Below are 15947 nucleotides of genomic sequence, written 5' to 3' on the forward strand. Positions count from 1 at the left end.
TGTATAGTCAGTTTAGAGGCTTTCTTCTGGTGAAAGGTCCTCTTTAACCCCTTAAGGACGCAGGGCGTATCAGTACGCCCTATTTCCCGAGTCCTTAAGGACTCAGGGCGTACCGGTACGTCCTAGCTTGAACTCAGTATTCCGGCGCCCGAGGGGTTAAACGGAACGGGATTTCGGCTGAAATCCTTCAGCCGGCATCCTGTGACAACGCCGGGGGGTCATGTGACCCCCCCGTGTCGGCGATCGCAGCAAACCGCAGGTCAATTCAGACCTGCGGTTTGCTGCGCTTTTTGCAGTTTCTGATGCCCGCGGTCACTGACCGCGGGGATCAGAAACTTTTGAGTGCCTATAATCAATATTTTTCACCCCCCCCTGCACCCCTGCACGATTTTATGCCAGGGGGGGGGGGTGTCGCATGCGGTGGGGGCGGTGCGGCAGGCGGGATCGCGATCCCCCGCCCGCCTCCCCATGAATGATCGTTGGCTTCTAGTGGTTATACCAGGGTGCCAGCACATTGCTGGCACCCTGGTATAAACGGCTGACATCTGTGCAGATGTCAGCCGTTTAACCCTTGCCATACCGCGGTCCTTACGGACCGCTGTATGGAAAAAGTTAACTGTCGTCGGTCAGGGAGCTCCCTCCCTCTCCATCGGGGGGCTGCTGTGCCTTTGCAGCCCCCCGATGGAGAGGGAGAGAGCCCCCCTCAGCCCTGTGCTTACCCTTCCCCGTCTGCGAAGTTCTGAGCAGACGGGGAAGGTTCCCATGGCAACAGGACGCCTGCTCAGGCGTCCTGCTGTCCATGGTGCTGAAAGCATAGATCTGTTCAGTGTAAGTAAAATACAGTATAGAATATATATTGTACTGTACTGTATTATACAGACATCAGACCCACTGGATCTTCCAGAACCAAGTGGGTCTGGGTCAAAAAAAAAAAAAGTGAAAAAAGTTAAGATAAAAAAAAAAAAAAAAAAACACTACACATATTAGGTATCGCCACGTCCGTAACGACCTGATCTATAAAACGGTCATGTTACTTTCCCCGCACGGTGAACACCATAAAAATAAAAACTGAGAAAATTGAAATTTTGCCCACCTTACTTCCCAAAAAAGGTAATAAAAGTGATCAAAAAAGTCACATGTACGCCAAAATAGTACCAATCAAACCGTCATCTCATCCCGCAAAAATCATACCTTACCCAAGATAATCGCCCAAAAACTGAAAAAACTATGGCTCTCAGACTAAAGAAACACTAAAACATGATTTTTTTTTGTTTCAAAAATGAAATCATTGTGTAAAACTTACATAAATAAAAATAAAGTATACATATTAGGTATCGCCACGTCCGTATCGACCGGCTCTATAAGAATATCACATGATCTAACCCCTCAGGTGACCACCGTAAAAAATAAAAACGGTGTAAAAAAAGCCATTTTTTGTCATCTTACGTCACAAAAAGTGTAATAACAAGCGATCAAAAAGTCATATGCACCCCAAAATAGTGCCAATTAAACCGTCATCTCATCCCGCAAAAAATGAGACCCTACTCAAGATAATCGCCCAAAAACTGAAAAAACTATGGCTCTTAGACTATGGAGACACTAAAACTTTTTTTGGTTTTAAAAATGAAGTTATTGTATAAAACTTACATAAATAAAAAAATGGTATACATATTAGGTATCACCGCGTCCGTGACAACCTGCTCTATAAAATTACCACATGATCTAACCTGTCAGATGAATGTTGTAAATAACAAAAAAAAAAGTGCCAAAAAAGCTATTTCTTGTTACCTTGCCGCACAAAAAGTGTAATATAGAGCAACCAAAAATCATATGTACCCTAAACTAGTACCAACAAAGCTGCCACCTTATTCCGTACTTTCTAAAATGGGGTCACTTTTTTGGAGTTTCTACTCTAGGGGTGCATCAGGGGGGCTTCAAATGGGACATGGTGTCAAAAAAACCAGTCCAGCAAAACCTGCCTTCCAAAAACCGTATGGCATTCCTTTCCTTCTGCGCCCTGCCGTGTGCCCGTACAGCGGTTTACGACCACATATGGGGTGTTTCTGTAAACTACAGAATAAGGGCCATAAATAATGAGTTTTGTTTGGCTGTTAACCCTTGCTTTGTTACTGGAAAAAAAATATTAAAATGGAAAATCTGCCAAAAAAGTGAAATTTTGAAATTGTATCTATTTTCCATTAAATCTTGTGCAACACCTAAAGGGTTAACAAAGTTTGTAAAATCAGTTTTGAATACCTTGAGGGGTGTAGTTTCTTAGATGGGGTCACTTTTATGGAGTTTCTACTCTAGGGGTGCATCAGGGGGGCTTCAAATGGGACATGGTGTCAAAAAAACAGTCCAGCAAAATCTGCCTTCCAGAAACCATACGGCGCACCTTTCCCTCTACGCCCCGCTGTGTGCCCGTACAGTAGTTTACGGCCACATATGGGGTGTTTCTGTAAACGGCAGAGTCAGGGCAATAAAGATACAGTCTTGTTTGGCTGTTAACCCTTGCTTTGTTAGTGGAAAAAATGGGTTAAAATGGAAAATTAGGCAAAAAAATGAAATTCTCAAATTTCATCCCCATTTGCCAATAACTCTTGTGCAATACCTAAAGGGTTAACAAAGCTTGTAAAATCAGTTTTGAATACCTTGAGGGGTGTAGTTTATAGAATGGGGTCATTTTTGGGCGGTTTCTATTATGTAAGCCTCACAAAGTGACTTCAGACCTGTAGTGGTCCCTAAAAATTTGGTTTTTGTAAATTTCTGAAAAATTTCAAGATTTGCTTCTAAACTTCTAAGCCTTATAACATCCCCAAAAAATAAAATATCAATCCCAAAATGCTACAAACATGAAGTAGACATATGGGGAATGTAAAGTAATCAAAATTTTTGGGGGTATTACTATGTATTACAGAAGTAGAGAAACTGAAACTTTGAAATTTGCAAATTTTTGGTAAATATGGTATTTTCTTATGCAAAAAAAATTAACTTTTTTGACCCAATTTTAGCAGTGTCATGAAGTACAATATGTGACGAAAAAACAATCTCAGAACGGCCTGGATAAGTCAAAGCGTTTTAAAGTTATCAGCACTTAAAGTGACACTGGTCAGATTTGCAAAAAATGGCCAAGTCCTTAAGGTGAAATAGGGCTGAGTCCTTAAGGGGTTAAGGGGGGGTTAAAAAGAAAATTACCTGTTGGAGATTTACACAAAATTGGAGTACTTGAAACTTAGCGGACCTTTCAACAGGCTAGCTCTATCCTACCTGATATTATAATGAGGCAATGAAAGGTCCTCTTTAAATACCCAAATCCTATTTCAGCAGGGGCATCTGGTACAACCACAGTGATGCATGGGGAGCAGCCATGCTTCTGTGGACGGAGGGGCCTGCACAGCCACTGCAGCTACAGTCCAGCTGGGTGGCACACTAGGGACAGATACTTTACCACTGACTCCATGAAAGAGACAAACCATTATAGTTAAAAACAAAACTTTATTAAAAGCAAAAACTATTTACAATAAGCACATAGTGCCAACGGGTGGAGACTTCTGTACAAGGCTAAGACATGAGCGGGCGCGCCAGCTGCACCAGCACCTCCGACCGCAGCTGCGGGACACTGCTGATCTTCATCTGTTTGCTGCTTGAATATTTATTCTTCACAGTCTGGTGGAAAACACATTCAGAAATAAGAATCTACAGTTTCTATTAAGTCCTCCATTGTGCAGTCCTGGACCATAGGGACACTGAGGAACTTCACTTGCCTCATTCCTTCTACACCCCCTGTGTAGAGAGACCACACTATGGCCGCCCCCAGAAGGGTCTAGCTAAAGGGGTTCTCCAGGAATTAAGAAAATGAAAGTGTATTACTTTGATAAGTTTTCCCAAATACCTTTCATTAAGGTTCCGTCCTATTAGTACACACAAAATGTGCCCTAAATCATTCAGGAAGAGAAGTTACTTCACAACACTGAGGTAAAGAGCTGCCTCATCCTCATCGCTACTTGTCAGGGAATAGGATCCTGAATACAGGCGAATCCCTGGGAGAATGGAGATGAGGATAATGAGAAGCAGCCTCTGACTAAATGGCCCAGAGATTTGGCTAAAGTTCTTATCCACTGTATTCAGGATCATAATCCCTGACCAGTAGGGCAGAGAGGAGGATGAGGCAGCCCTTTACCTCAGTGCTGTGAAGTAATTTGTCCTTCTATGTGGACAGGGTCTGTGTACTAATGGCACTGCAGCCATTTTGTTCCCCCCCGATGGCTCATTTTGTCTGGGGAGCAATTCTAAATAATGAGTTATTTGGAATATACAGAACAAGGAAATTCTATGGCAGATTTTTGTTTAAGCAGACAGATGTGATGCCTCCACCAGCAGCACAAGGCCCATCAAGACCAGCAGATGCCAGTCTGGATAAACCAGGGCCAACATTGCTATAGACTCAAATATAATTAGTCCACACAAGGCATTTTTAGATCACAACCCCCATCATCTCATACACTAGGTTGGAATCTGATAACCACATGCTATGCTCACATATGCAGCTAAACGCAACCAGACCTGGGAAAGCCTTACACACCTGCCGGAGTGTTACAGGGTTACCCAGGTCGTACCACAATCCTGAGCATTACCCACTTCCAGGATCACAACCTAGCCTGGCATTAGAACCTCCAGTGCATGCCAAGTCTGAATCTCACTAGCGCTGTGGCAAGACATTAAAGGGGTTCTCCAGGCATTTAACATTGATAACCTATATCCGATCGGTGGGAGGCTGACACCCAGCACCCCACCGATCAGCTGTAGGAAGGGAAGCCACACGTGCCATCTCCCTTCCTGCTCACTGCTGCTATGGCAAGCACAAAGATTAGAAGCCCGGAGAACCCCTTTAAGACTCATGCAATGCAGATTCTAACCCCAGCTACATCACATGGTCCTAGAAGTGGCTGCCAAACAGGATCACAGAACTACTGTTACCTCTTTAAAGAGTGTCAGCATGATCAACCCTACTAAACCAAGGAGGGGGGGGGGGGAAGAAATACCCTCATCACCAACAAATGAGTGGTTTGTTCCCGATAATCGCTTGGCATAATGTGTAAGGAAACCTTTACATCTGGTCTGAGTAAGGGTACATTCACACGGCGGCAAATAAATCTGCATCCGTTCTGCAATTTTGCGGAACGGGTGCAGACCCATTCATTTTCTATGGTAACAGAATGTATGCGGACAGCACACAGTGTGCTGTCTGCATTTGCGGAGCGCGGCCCTGATCTTCGGGTCTACAGCTCCGCAAAAGATAGAACATGTCCTATTCTTGTCCGCAGCTTGCGGAGAATAGGCATTTCTATAAGGGTGCTGGGCGGGTGTGTTGCGGATTCGCAATACACCACGGTCATGTGAATGTACCCTTAAAAGGGTTGAGTAGAGGGAACACCGTTCTCTCCCAGTAACTGACTGGTACTGCAGACAATTTTAACAGGATGGTCCAACCAGTGATGGGCAGTGCTCCTGGTGAAGAACACACTTACCTGTTCCTGGACACCCTTCAACTTAGGCCTCATGCACATGACCACAAGGAATAGAGCCACTAAGCACGATACCAGCAGTGACACAGACCCACTGAAGTCCATGGGTCCACAGCTGGCATCTGTGGTTTGCAGACTGCAAAACATTTATGGTCATTTGCATGAGGCCTTAGTCTAGAAAGATAAGAAAAGATTTCGTGCAACCGAATGTTCACAGAACAGAATGTACCAGAAACCCAGATGACCGGAGGAAAATATCTGAAACTATGAGGCAACAGGGACAGGACAGAGCTCTGCCCTTCCACAAGCCTTTCAAGGTTTGGCTCCTCACAGTGGAACTTACCATATGCTTGGTGAGGCCTCTGTTGACCTTTACTACGTTCTTGGCCATATGCTGCATGACAGGAAGCAGAGCTTCCTCAGAATACGCTGTGTAGTGCTGTAGTGTCGGGGTCTGAGGAGAACAAGTCACATCTTAGAACAGTAGTCAGGTTTTCTGCTGCAAACTTCAAATCTCAAATCACTTACCCATTCTCCAGCATTGAAGACTTTAAGGGACAGGCAGGAGGCTGCCGCAGCTATCTGTGAGGGTGGGTAGTGCACCATCTCATAGTCAACCATAACCAGCTCCATCAAATACTTTGCTAAACTGTGCTGCTCAGCAGTGACCTGGAGGGGGCAAGGAACCCATCAGATAAAGTACAGAAGGACATGGACTCCCTCAGCCCGTCCAGCGACTAGAACAGGACCTGGCAGCATGTCTTACCTCTCCTATCTTAGAGGTTCTCCTGAGGAAATGAAGGGGAAGGGGTCTCCCAATAGCAAACTTCAGCGCGCGGAGAATGTTCATTTCCATCTCCCTGATCTGAACCTTTGTGTAAGTGTGGTCTGTTACAAAAGTGAAGTCTCCAATCTCCGGAGGGTACATCTCTTCATACTTGGCAGCAAGAAACATAGCGGTCACCCCAACAAGCTGCAGCTGATTTTTGGGAACTGGATTCTCCTGCAGAAATTGTTTAAGATGTGAAACCCTTTACAGACTCAATTGGTGTTTAGGGTTCTACAATGAGGCACCTGCAAGAATCTGTCGATTATCCCAACAGTCATGAATATAGTTTCCTGCAGAAGACGGAACTTCATCTGGACCTGGACCAGCCAGTCAACCAGTATTGCACGCATGTTACCAGTCACCTCCTGTCCTTGGAGAAATTTTGGCCTCACCGATTGAGCATCCTACAGAAGAAATCAGACACTGAACAGCTAGGAAATCCAGGTACCTACAGTGTGCAATATATCTACAACCCAAGATAAAGGCAGTGAATCTGCTCCCAGAACCTTCATGTAGAAGATAGCAGCCATGTTAAACCGGCCCCATGATTAAGGCGAATCATGTGAGCCCATGTACACATTCTAGCTAAAGGGACACAAGTCCATGTAGCTGTGATCTGTTACATACATGTTAGTCCTCTATAGATATCCCTTTTCTGTACATCTATGTATTCTGTTCTCAAACTGTACTAGACTAAGGACACCCTGCTTCACATAGCTTAAGGGGTGAAGACCATTCCCTGCCGGGCCTCAGATTTGCAGTGCCATGCACCTTCAGTCTGAAGCAGCTGCAGTGACCGCACCTGTTTATATATTGCGTGGTGGGCACAGCCTTTCCAGTTCTCTGCCGATAGTGTAGGATTTGTTCCAGAACAGACGAGTCCAGTCCTTACCTCCAGGCTCCGGAGATAAGAGTAGATGTCCTTCACATATTCACTGCACAGCATGGGGTTCCCATCATCATCTGCATCCACGTCCTTCACTTGTATAAGGACATCAGAGAAGGCCTGGCACAGCTCGTCTGGGAGGCACCCCGATGTCTCCATGGGACTGGGCTCCATCTACATGACAGGTTACTTTACTTCTCCTAAATCTATGTCCCAGCATTGAAGCTGCAGTCTGAATATGGCAACAGAACGTGGCTCCTCTCCTCCACCATATACATCCCAGATCAAGGCCCCCATATATATATATATATCATGGCTCCTCTCCTCCACCATATACATCCCAGATGAAGCCCCCCCCACCCATATAGAACATGGCTCCTCTCCTCCACCATATACATCCCAGACCAAGGCCCCCCCCCCACCCATATATAACATGGCTCCTCTCCTCCACCATATACATCCCAGATCAAGGCCCCCCTATATAACATGGCTCCTCTCCTCCACCATATACATCCCAGATCAAGGCCCCCCCATATATACAACATGGCTCCTCTCCTCCACCATATACATCCCAGACCAAGGCCCCCCCACCCATATATAACATGGCTCCTCTCCTCCACCATATACATCCCAGATCAAGCCCCCCCTATATAACATGGCTCCTCTCCTCCACCATATACATCCCAGATCAAGGCCCCCCTATAGAACATGGCTCCTCTCCTCCACCATATACATCCCAGACCAAGGCCCCCCATATACATCCCAGATCAAGGCCCCCCCCCCCATATATAAACATGGCTCCTCTCCTCCACCATATACATCCCAGATCAAGGCCCCCCCCATATATAACGTAGCTCATCTCCTCCACCATATAACCCTATATATCCCATATTGAAGCGGCAGTCTGCTCAGGGGCCCAACAATTGTAGGGGTCAGGCTGGGGCCCTTACCTCTGGGACTGGGGGGCAGACATGTTCCACCTTCTGCTCCGTCTCCTTCTCCGCGGCCTTGCTTTTCTTCAACACTTTGACGACTGGTTTCAGATCCTGAGAATCAGGAGAGAAGCATTAGCAGAGTGTCACAGGGCGCTGTCCACACAGGCTGCAGCTGCGGCTCTTACCTTCTTCGCTGGGGCCTTTGTTTCGGCCCTGTTCCCGATGTCCCCAAGGGCGGTGCGGGGTCGGAGGCCGGGTTTTACCCCCCGCTTTCCCGCCACAGCGCCCTTCACGTTGTTCTCAGCATTAGACAGCATGTTCTGGAAGAGAAGAGGAGTCAGGACTGAGCGAGAGGCCGTCCCACAATATGGAGGGCAGGGAGATCCGGGGGCACAGACCGAGAGAGGGGGCCCCCACATCTACCAGGCGACGGGCCCCACAATATGGAGGGCAGGGAGATCCGGGGGCACAGACCAAGGGAGGGAGGGGAATCCCACATCTACCAGGCCCCACAATATGGAGGGCAGGGAGATCCAGGGGCACCCACATCTACCAGGCCCCACAATATGGAGGGCAGGGAGATCCGGGGGCACAGACCAAGGGAGGGAGGGGGCTCCCACATCTACCAGGCGACGGGCCCCACAATATGGAGGGCAGGGAGATCCAGGGGCACCCACATCTACCAGGCCCCACAATATGGAGGGCAGGGAGATCCGGGGGCACAGACCAAGGGAGGGAGGGGGCTCCCACATCTACCAGGCGACGGGCCCCACAATATGGAGGGCAGGGAGATCAGATCCGGGGGCTCAGCCGGAGCTCCCACATCTACCAGGCCCCACAATATGGAGGGCAGGGAGATCCGGGGGCACAGACCAAGGGAGGGTGGGGGCTCCCACATCTACCAGGCAACAGGCCCCACAATATGGAGGGCAGGGAGATCCAGGGGCACCCACATCTACCAGGCCCCACAATATGGAGGGCAGGGAGATCTAGGGGCACCCACATCTACCAGGCCCCACAATATGGAGGGCAGGGAGATCTAGGGGCACCCACATCTACCAGGCCCCACAATATGGAGGGCAGGGAGATCAGATCCGGGGGCTCAGCCGGAGCTCCCACATCTACCAGGGCCCCACAGACCAAATATAGGTACAAATCCACTGTTACATAGGGCTGCAGGAGACGCCTACTACATTACCACTGTTCTCTGCGCCGTTACATAGGACTGCCTGTACCAACACTAGACCGGTACAGGATAAGCGGAGCTCTACTACTACACGCACGGTGACGGCGCTGTGTACCGGACACTCACCCGTGTGATCCGCAGAGACATGGCGCACGGCTCTAGGTAGGCTCTGCTTAGCGTCCGGAGCTCTCGAGAACCTTCCACTACCGCCCGCTTCAGACTTGTAAGGAGGCAGCTGCCTAACACCAGTTTAAATCCCCCACTCGCCGCTTGTTATTGGGCAGTTGAAAAATGTTCTGCCTCCTGATTGGATAACGGTTTTCCTATCGAATGCGTTGCCAAGGAAACAGGCGGCTGGGAGGAGACAATGCGTCCTGACAACGGAGCGCTGCGTGCATAGAGCGTGAGGCGGTTGGGAGGAGGAAAGGACGGAGGAGTGGGCGGGGAAAAGGGCGGGGTTATCGGTAGGAGAATTATATTATGTTAGGGCTCTTTCACACTTGCGAATGCGTTGTTGTGTTCCGGCATAGAGTTCCGTCGTCGGGGCTCTATGCCGGAAGAATCCTGATCAGTTTTATCCTAATGCTTTCTGAATGGAGAGAAATCCGTTCAGGATGCATCAGGATGTCTTCAGTTCCGGAACGGAACGTTTTTTGGCCGGAGAAAATACCGCAGCATGCTGCGCTTTTTGCTCCGGTCAAAAATCCTGAACACTTGCCGCAAGGCCGGATCCGGAATTAATGTCCATTGAAAGGCATTAATCCGGATCCGGCCTTAAGCTAAACGTCGTTTCGGCGCATTAACGGATCCGACGTTTAGCTTTTTCTGAATGGTTACCATGGCTGCCGGGACGCTAAAGTCCTGTTTGCCATGGTAAAGTGTAGTGGGGAGCGGGGGAGCAGTATACTTACCGTCCGTGCGGCTCCCAGGGTGCTTCAGAGTGACGTCAGGGCGCCCCACGCGCATGGATCATGTGATCACATGGACACGTCACCCATGCGCATGGGGCGCTCTGACATCATTCTGGAGCGCCCCGGGAGCCGCACGGACTGTAAGTATACTGCTCCCCCGCTCCCCACTACTACTATGGCAGCCAGGACTTTAATAGCGTCCTGGCTGCCATAGTAACACTGAACGCATTTGGAAGACGGATCCGTCTTCAAATGCTTTCAGTTCACTTGCGGTGTTACGGATCCGGGGTGTAATTCCGGCAAGTGGAGTACACGACGGATCCGGACAACGCAAGTGTGAAAGAGGCCTTAGACGAGTATTTTCTGAGGACTGTATTTATAGGTAAAGACTAAACTCTGTCCTCGGGAAGGACTTATCACGTGACATTCCTAGGTCATGCGAGTCGGAAGCAGGCGAGCGCCACAGGCAGGCTGTTTGAAGAGCAGGAAGTTCCAGTCTGGGATGGCTGCTCAGCAGTGTCAGTAGGAGGAGAGGTGCGTGAGTGCGTACTGAGAAGGGCGGCCAAAGCAGGCGCCGCTTATCTCCTACCCAATACCATCCCTACAGTGAAGCATGGTGGTGGCAGCATCATATCTGGATCAACGACCCCTCTGTAGTAACTATAACATATAATATTATTACACTTTAGAAATACATCCAGGCCCCTCCTGAAGATAAAGAGTCCACAGTCTCACTGCTCTTATAATAAAGGGGTATTCCCATCTTCAGTTTTCATACTTACCTTCGTCCAGCGCGACGTTCACTTCCTGGATTCGGCGGTGCTTGATTGACGTCTTCTCCCGGCCAGGCCACGCTTGCGCCGAAGACTGACGTTTTTCTCCTGGCCGGGCAATGTCCTGAACGTGCACGCCACCGCGCATGCGCCATGGTGACTTATTCCTGGCCTATATAATACAGAGCCGGTGAGCGCGTTCGCGGCTCTGTACTATACTGGCCAGAAAGAAGTCATCATGGCGCATGCGCGGCATTGTGCGCATTCAGGACATTTCCCAGCCGGGAGAGAATCTTCAGTCTTCTGCGCAAGGGCGGCCCGGCGGGATTCGACAGGATAGGTGACCGTAACCAGGGGAGACGAAAGACAACAATCAGGTAAGAGGGGACTTATTTTCTCAAAAAGGGTGGGAATTGGGTAATAAAATGAATTTAGTCTCCCTGCTCTTACAGTAAAGAGTCCATAGTCTCACTGTTCCTACAGTAAAGAGTCCATAGTCTCACTGCTCCTACAGTAAAGAGTCCATAGTCTCACTGCTCTTACAGTAAAGAGTCCATAGTCTCACTGCTCCTACAGTAAAGAGTCCATAGTCTCACTGCTCTTACAGTAAACAGTCCATAGTCTCACTGCTCCTACAGTAAAGAGTCCATAGTCTCACTGCTCTTACAGTAAACAGTCCATAGTCTCACTGCTCTTACAGTAAAGAGTCCATAGTCTCACTGCTCTTACAGTAAAGAGTCCATAGTCTCACTGCTCTTACAGTAAAGAGTCTATAGTCTCACTGCTCTTACAGTAAAGAGTCCATAGTCTCACTGCTCTTACAGTATAGAGTCCATAGTCTCACTGCTCTTACAGTAAAGAGTCCATAGTCTCACTGCTCTTACAGTATAGAGTCCATAGTCTCACTGCTCCTACAGTAAAGAGTCCACAGTCTCACTGCTCTTACAGTAAAGAGTCCATAGTCTCACTGCTCTTACAGTATAGTGTCCATAGTCTCACTGCTCTTACAGTAAAGAATCCATAGTCTCACTGCTCTTACAGTAAAGAATCCATAGTCTCACTGCTCCTACACTAAAGAGTCCATAGTCTCACTGCTCTTACAGTAAAGAGTCCATAGTCTCACTGCTCTTACAGTAAACAGTCCATAGTCTCACTGCTCTTACAGTATAGAGTCCATAGTCTCACTGCTCTTACAGTAAAGAGTCCATAGTCTCACTGCTCTTACAGTAAAGAGCCCATAGTCTCACTGCTCTTACAGTAAAGAGTCCATAGTCTCACTGCTCTTACAGTAAAGAGTCCATAGTCTCACTGCTCTTACAGTATAGAGTCCATAGTCTCACCGCTCTTACAGTAAAGAGTCCATAGTCTCACTGCTCCTACAGTAAAGAGTCCATAGTCTCACTGCTCTTACAGTAAAGAGTCCACAGTCTCACTGCTCTTACAGTAAAGAGCCCATAGTCTCACTGCTCTTACAGTATAGAGTCCATAGTCTCACTGCTCTTACAGTAAAGAGTCCATAGTCTCACTGCTCTTACAGTATAGAGTCCATAGTCTCACCGCTCTTACAGTAAAGGGCCCATAGTCTCACCGCTCTTACAGTAAAGAGCCCATAGTCTCACTGCTCTTACAGTAAAGAGTCCATAGTCTCACTGCTCTTACAGTAAAGAGTCCATAGTCTCACTGCTCTTACAGTAAAGAGTCCATAGTCTCACTGCTCTTACAGTAAAGAGTCCATAGTCTCACTGCTCTTACAGTAAAGAGTCCATAGTCTCACCGCTCTTACAGTAAAGAGCCCATAGTCTCACTGCTCTTACAGTAAAGAGTCCATAGTCTCACTGCTCTTACAGTAAAGAGTCCATAGTCTCACTGCTCTTACAGTAAAGAGCCCATAGTCTCACTGCTCTTACAGTAAAGAGTCCATAGTCTCACTGCTCTTACAGTAAAGAGCCCATAGTCTCACTGCTCTTACAGTAAAGAGTCCATAGTCTCACTGCTCTTACAGTAAAGAGTCCATAGTCTCACTGCTCTTACAGTAAAGAGCCCATAGTCTCACTGCTCTTACAGTAAAGAGTCCATAGTCTCACTGCTCTTACCGTAAAGAATCCATAGTCTCACTGCTCTTACAGTAAAGAGTCCATAGTCTCACTGCTCTTACAGTAAAGAGTCCATAGTCTCACTGCTCTTACAGTAAAGAGCCCATAGTCTCACTGCTCTTACAGTAAAGAGTCCATAGTCTCACTGCTCTTACAGTAAAGAGCCCATAGTCTCACTGCTCTTACAGTAAAGAGCCCATAGTCTCACTGCTCTTACAGTAAAGAGTCCATAGTCTCACTGCTCTTACAGTAAAGAGTCCATAGTCTCACTGCTCTTACAGTAAACAGTCCATAGTCTCACTGCTCTTACAGTAGAGTCCATAGTCTCACTGCTCTTACAGTAGAGTCCATAGTCTCACTGCTCTTACAGTAAAGAGTTCATAGTCTCACTGCTCTTACAGTAAAGAGCCCATAGTCTCACTGCTCTTACAGTAAAGAGTCCATAGTCTCACTGCTCTTACAGTAAAGAGTCCATAGTCTCACCGCTCTTACAGTAAAGAGTCCATAGTCTCACCGCTCTTACAGTAAAGAGTCCATAGTCTCACTGCTCTTACAGTAAAGAGCCCATAGTCTCACTGCTCTTACAGTAAAGAGTCCATAGTCTCACTGCTCTTACAGGAGGGAGGGGGATCCCACATCTACCAGGCGATGGGCCCCACAATATGGAGGGCAGGGAGATCCAGGGGAACCCACATCTACCAGGCAATGGGCCATAGTCTCACTGCTCTTACAGTAAAGAGCCCATAGTCTCACTGCTCTTACAGTAAAGAGTCCATAGTCTCACTGCTCTTACAGTAAAGAGTCCATAGTCTCACTGCTCTTACAGTAAAGAGCCCATAGTCTCACTGCTCTTACAGTAAAGAGTCCATAGTCTCACTGCTCTTACAGTAAAGAGTCCACAGTCTCACTGCTCTTACAGTAAAGAGTCCATAGTCTCACTGATCTTACAGTATAGAGTCCATAGTCTCACTGCTCTTACAGTAAAGAGTCCATAGTCTCACTGCTCTTACAGTAAAGAGTCCATAGTCTCACTGCTCTTACAGTAAAGAGTCCATAGTCTCACTGCTCTTACAGTAAAGAGTCCATAGTCTCACCGCTCTTACAGTAAAGAGTCCATAGTCTCACCGCTCTTACAGTATAGAGTCCATAGTCTCACTGCTCTTACAGTAAAGAGTCCACAGTCTCACTGCTCTTACAGTAAAGAGTCCATAGTCTCACTGCTCTTACAGTAAAGAGTCCATAGTCTCACTGCTCTTACAGTATATAGTCCATAGTCTCACTGCTCTTACAGTAAAGAGTCCATAGTCTCACAGCTCTTACAGTATAGAGTCCATAGTCTCACTGCTCTTACTGTAAAGAGTCCATAGTCTCACTGCTCTTACAGTAAAGAGTCCATAGTCTCACTGCTCTTACAGTAAATAGTCCATAGTCTCACTGCTCTTACAGTACAGAGTCCATAGTCTCACTGCTCTTACAGTACAGAGTCCATAGTCTCACTGCTCTTACAGTATAGAGTCCATAGTCTCACTGCTCTTACAGTAAAGAGTCCATAGTCTCACTGCTCTTACAGTAAAGAGTCCATAGTCTCACTGCTCTTACAGTAAAGAGTCCACAGTCTCACTGCTCTTACAGTATAGAGTCCATAGTCTCACTGCTCTTACAGTAAAGAGTCCATAGTCTCACTGCTCTTACAGTATAGAGTCCATAGTCTCACTGCTCTTACAGTATAGAGTCCATAGTCTCACTGCTCTTACAGTATAGAGTCCATAGTCTCACTGCTCTTACAGTATAGAGTCCATAGTCTCACTGCTCTTACAGTAAAGAGTCCATAGTCTCACAGCTCTTACAGTACAGAGTCCATAGTCTCACTGCTCTTACAGTATAGAGCCCATAGTCTCACTGCTCTTACAGTAAAGAGTCTATAGTCTCACTGCTCTTACAGTATAGAGTCCATAGTCTCACTGCTCTTACAGTATAGAGCCCATAGTCTCACTGCTCTTACAGTAAAGAGTCCATAGTCTCACTGCTCTTACAGTAAAGAGTCCATAGTCTCACTGCTCTTACAGTAAAGAGTCCATAGTCTCACTGCTCTTACAGTAAAGAGTCCATAGTCTCACTGCTCTTACAGTAAAGAGTCCATAGTCTCACAGCTCTTACAGTACAGAGTCCATAGTCTCACTGCTCTTACAGTAAAGAGTCCATAGTCTCACTGCTCTTACAGTATAGAGTCCATAGTCTCACTGCTCTTACAGTAAAGAGTCCATAGTCTCACTGCTCTTACAGTAAAGAGTCCATAGTCTCACTGCTCTTACGGTAAAGAGTCCATAGTCTCACTGCTCTTACAGTATAGAGTCCATAGTCTCACTGCTCTTACAGTAAAGAATCCTCTTCTATGTTTGTGTACAAACCTTCTTTCCTCCAGACGCAGAGGATGTCCCCTCGTCACAGTCCTGGGGATAAATAGATGATGGGAGTGATCTCTGTACTGACCCCTGATATATTTATACATATTAATTAGATCTCCCCTCAGTCTTTTTTTTTCTAAAATGAATAACCCTAATTTTGATAATCTTTCAGGGTACTGTAGTTGCCCCATTCCAGTTATTACTTTAGTTGCCCTCCTTTGGACCCTCTCCAGCTCTGCTATGTCTGCCTTGTTTACAGGAGCCCAGAACTGTACACAGTACTCCATGTGTGGTCGCAAATAAAAAGTGATCAACCCGCAGTAAATCTCTAATACCTTTGCCGATTATTATACAAAATTATACAATCTTAAGAACAACAAACTAGTGCCCCAACCAACCCCGGA

The 15947-nt window shown here is 47.1% G+C and overlaps 2 protein-coding genes across 2 annotated transcripts in view; one reads left to right on the forward strand and one right to left on the reverse strand.

Annotated features, from left to right (window-relative positions):
- Positions 1 to 3488: 3488 nt before the first annotated feature.
- Positions 3489 to 9693, reverse strand: LOC120978746 (G2/mitotic-specific cyclin-B1-like). The gene is made up of 9 exons (XM_040407062.1): positions 9488 to 9693; positions 8361 to 8495; positions 8191 to 8286; positions 7247 to 7414; positions 6600 to 6758; positions 6292 to 6528; positions 6054 to 6194; positions 5869 to 5979; positions 3489 to 3666 (listed from the first exon to the last, which is right to left on the reverse strand). The coding sequence occupies exons 1-9, from the start codon at positions 9506 to 9508 to the stop codon at positions 3562 to 3564; spliced, it is 1173 nt and encodes a 390-aa protein (XP_040262996.1). The 5' UTR covers positions 9509 to 9693; the 3' UTR covers positions 3489 to 3561.
- A 946-nt stretch (positions 9694 to 10639) lies between these two features.
- ATPAF1 (ATP synthase mitochondrial F1 complex assembly factor 1) overlaps positions 10640 to 15947 on the forward strand; it is a 114071-nt gene continuing 108763 nt past the window's right edge. The window contains exon 1 of the mRNA XM_040406693.1: positions 10640 to 10740. The gene's annotated coding sequence lies outside the window, so the exon portion shown is untranslated. The remainder of the gene's footprint in view (positions 10741 to 15947) is intronic.

The sequence above is a fragment of the Bufo bufo genome, chromosome 9 (genome assembly GCF_905171765.1).
Source record: "Bufo bufo chromosome 9, aBufBuf1.1, whole genome shotgun sequence".
Taxonomy (NCBI): domain Eukaryota; kingdom Metazoa; phylum Chordata; class Amphibia; order Anura; family Bufonidae; genus Bufo; species Bufo bufo.

What these genes read in the sequence shown, in the direction of transcription:
- LOC120978746 (XM_040407062.1), bottom strand. Translation starts at nt 9,508, where the DNA reads ATGTCTCTGCGGATCACACGG. An exon ending in GAACCTCTAAGATAGGAGAG is followed by an intron (nt 6,195 to 6,291) that starts GTAAGACATGCT and finishes TGCCCCCTCCAG; the next exon opens with GTCACTGCTGAGCAGCACAG. An exon ending in TCTTCAATGCTGGAGAATGG is followed by an intron (nt 5,980 to 6,053) that starts GTAAGTGATTTG and finishes TGTTCTCCTCAG; the next exon opens with ACCCCGACACTACAGCACTA.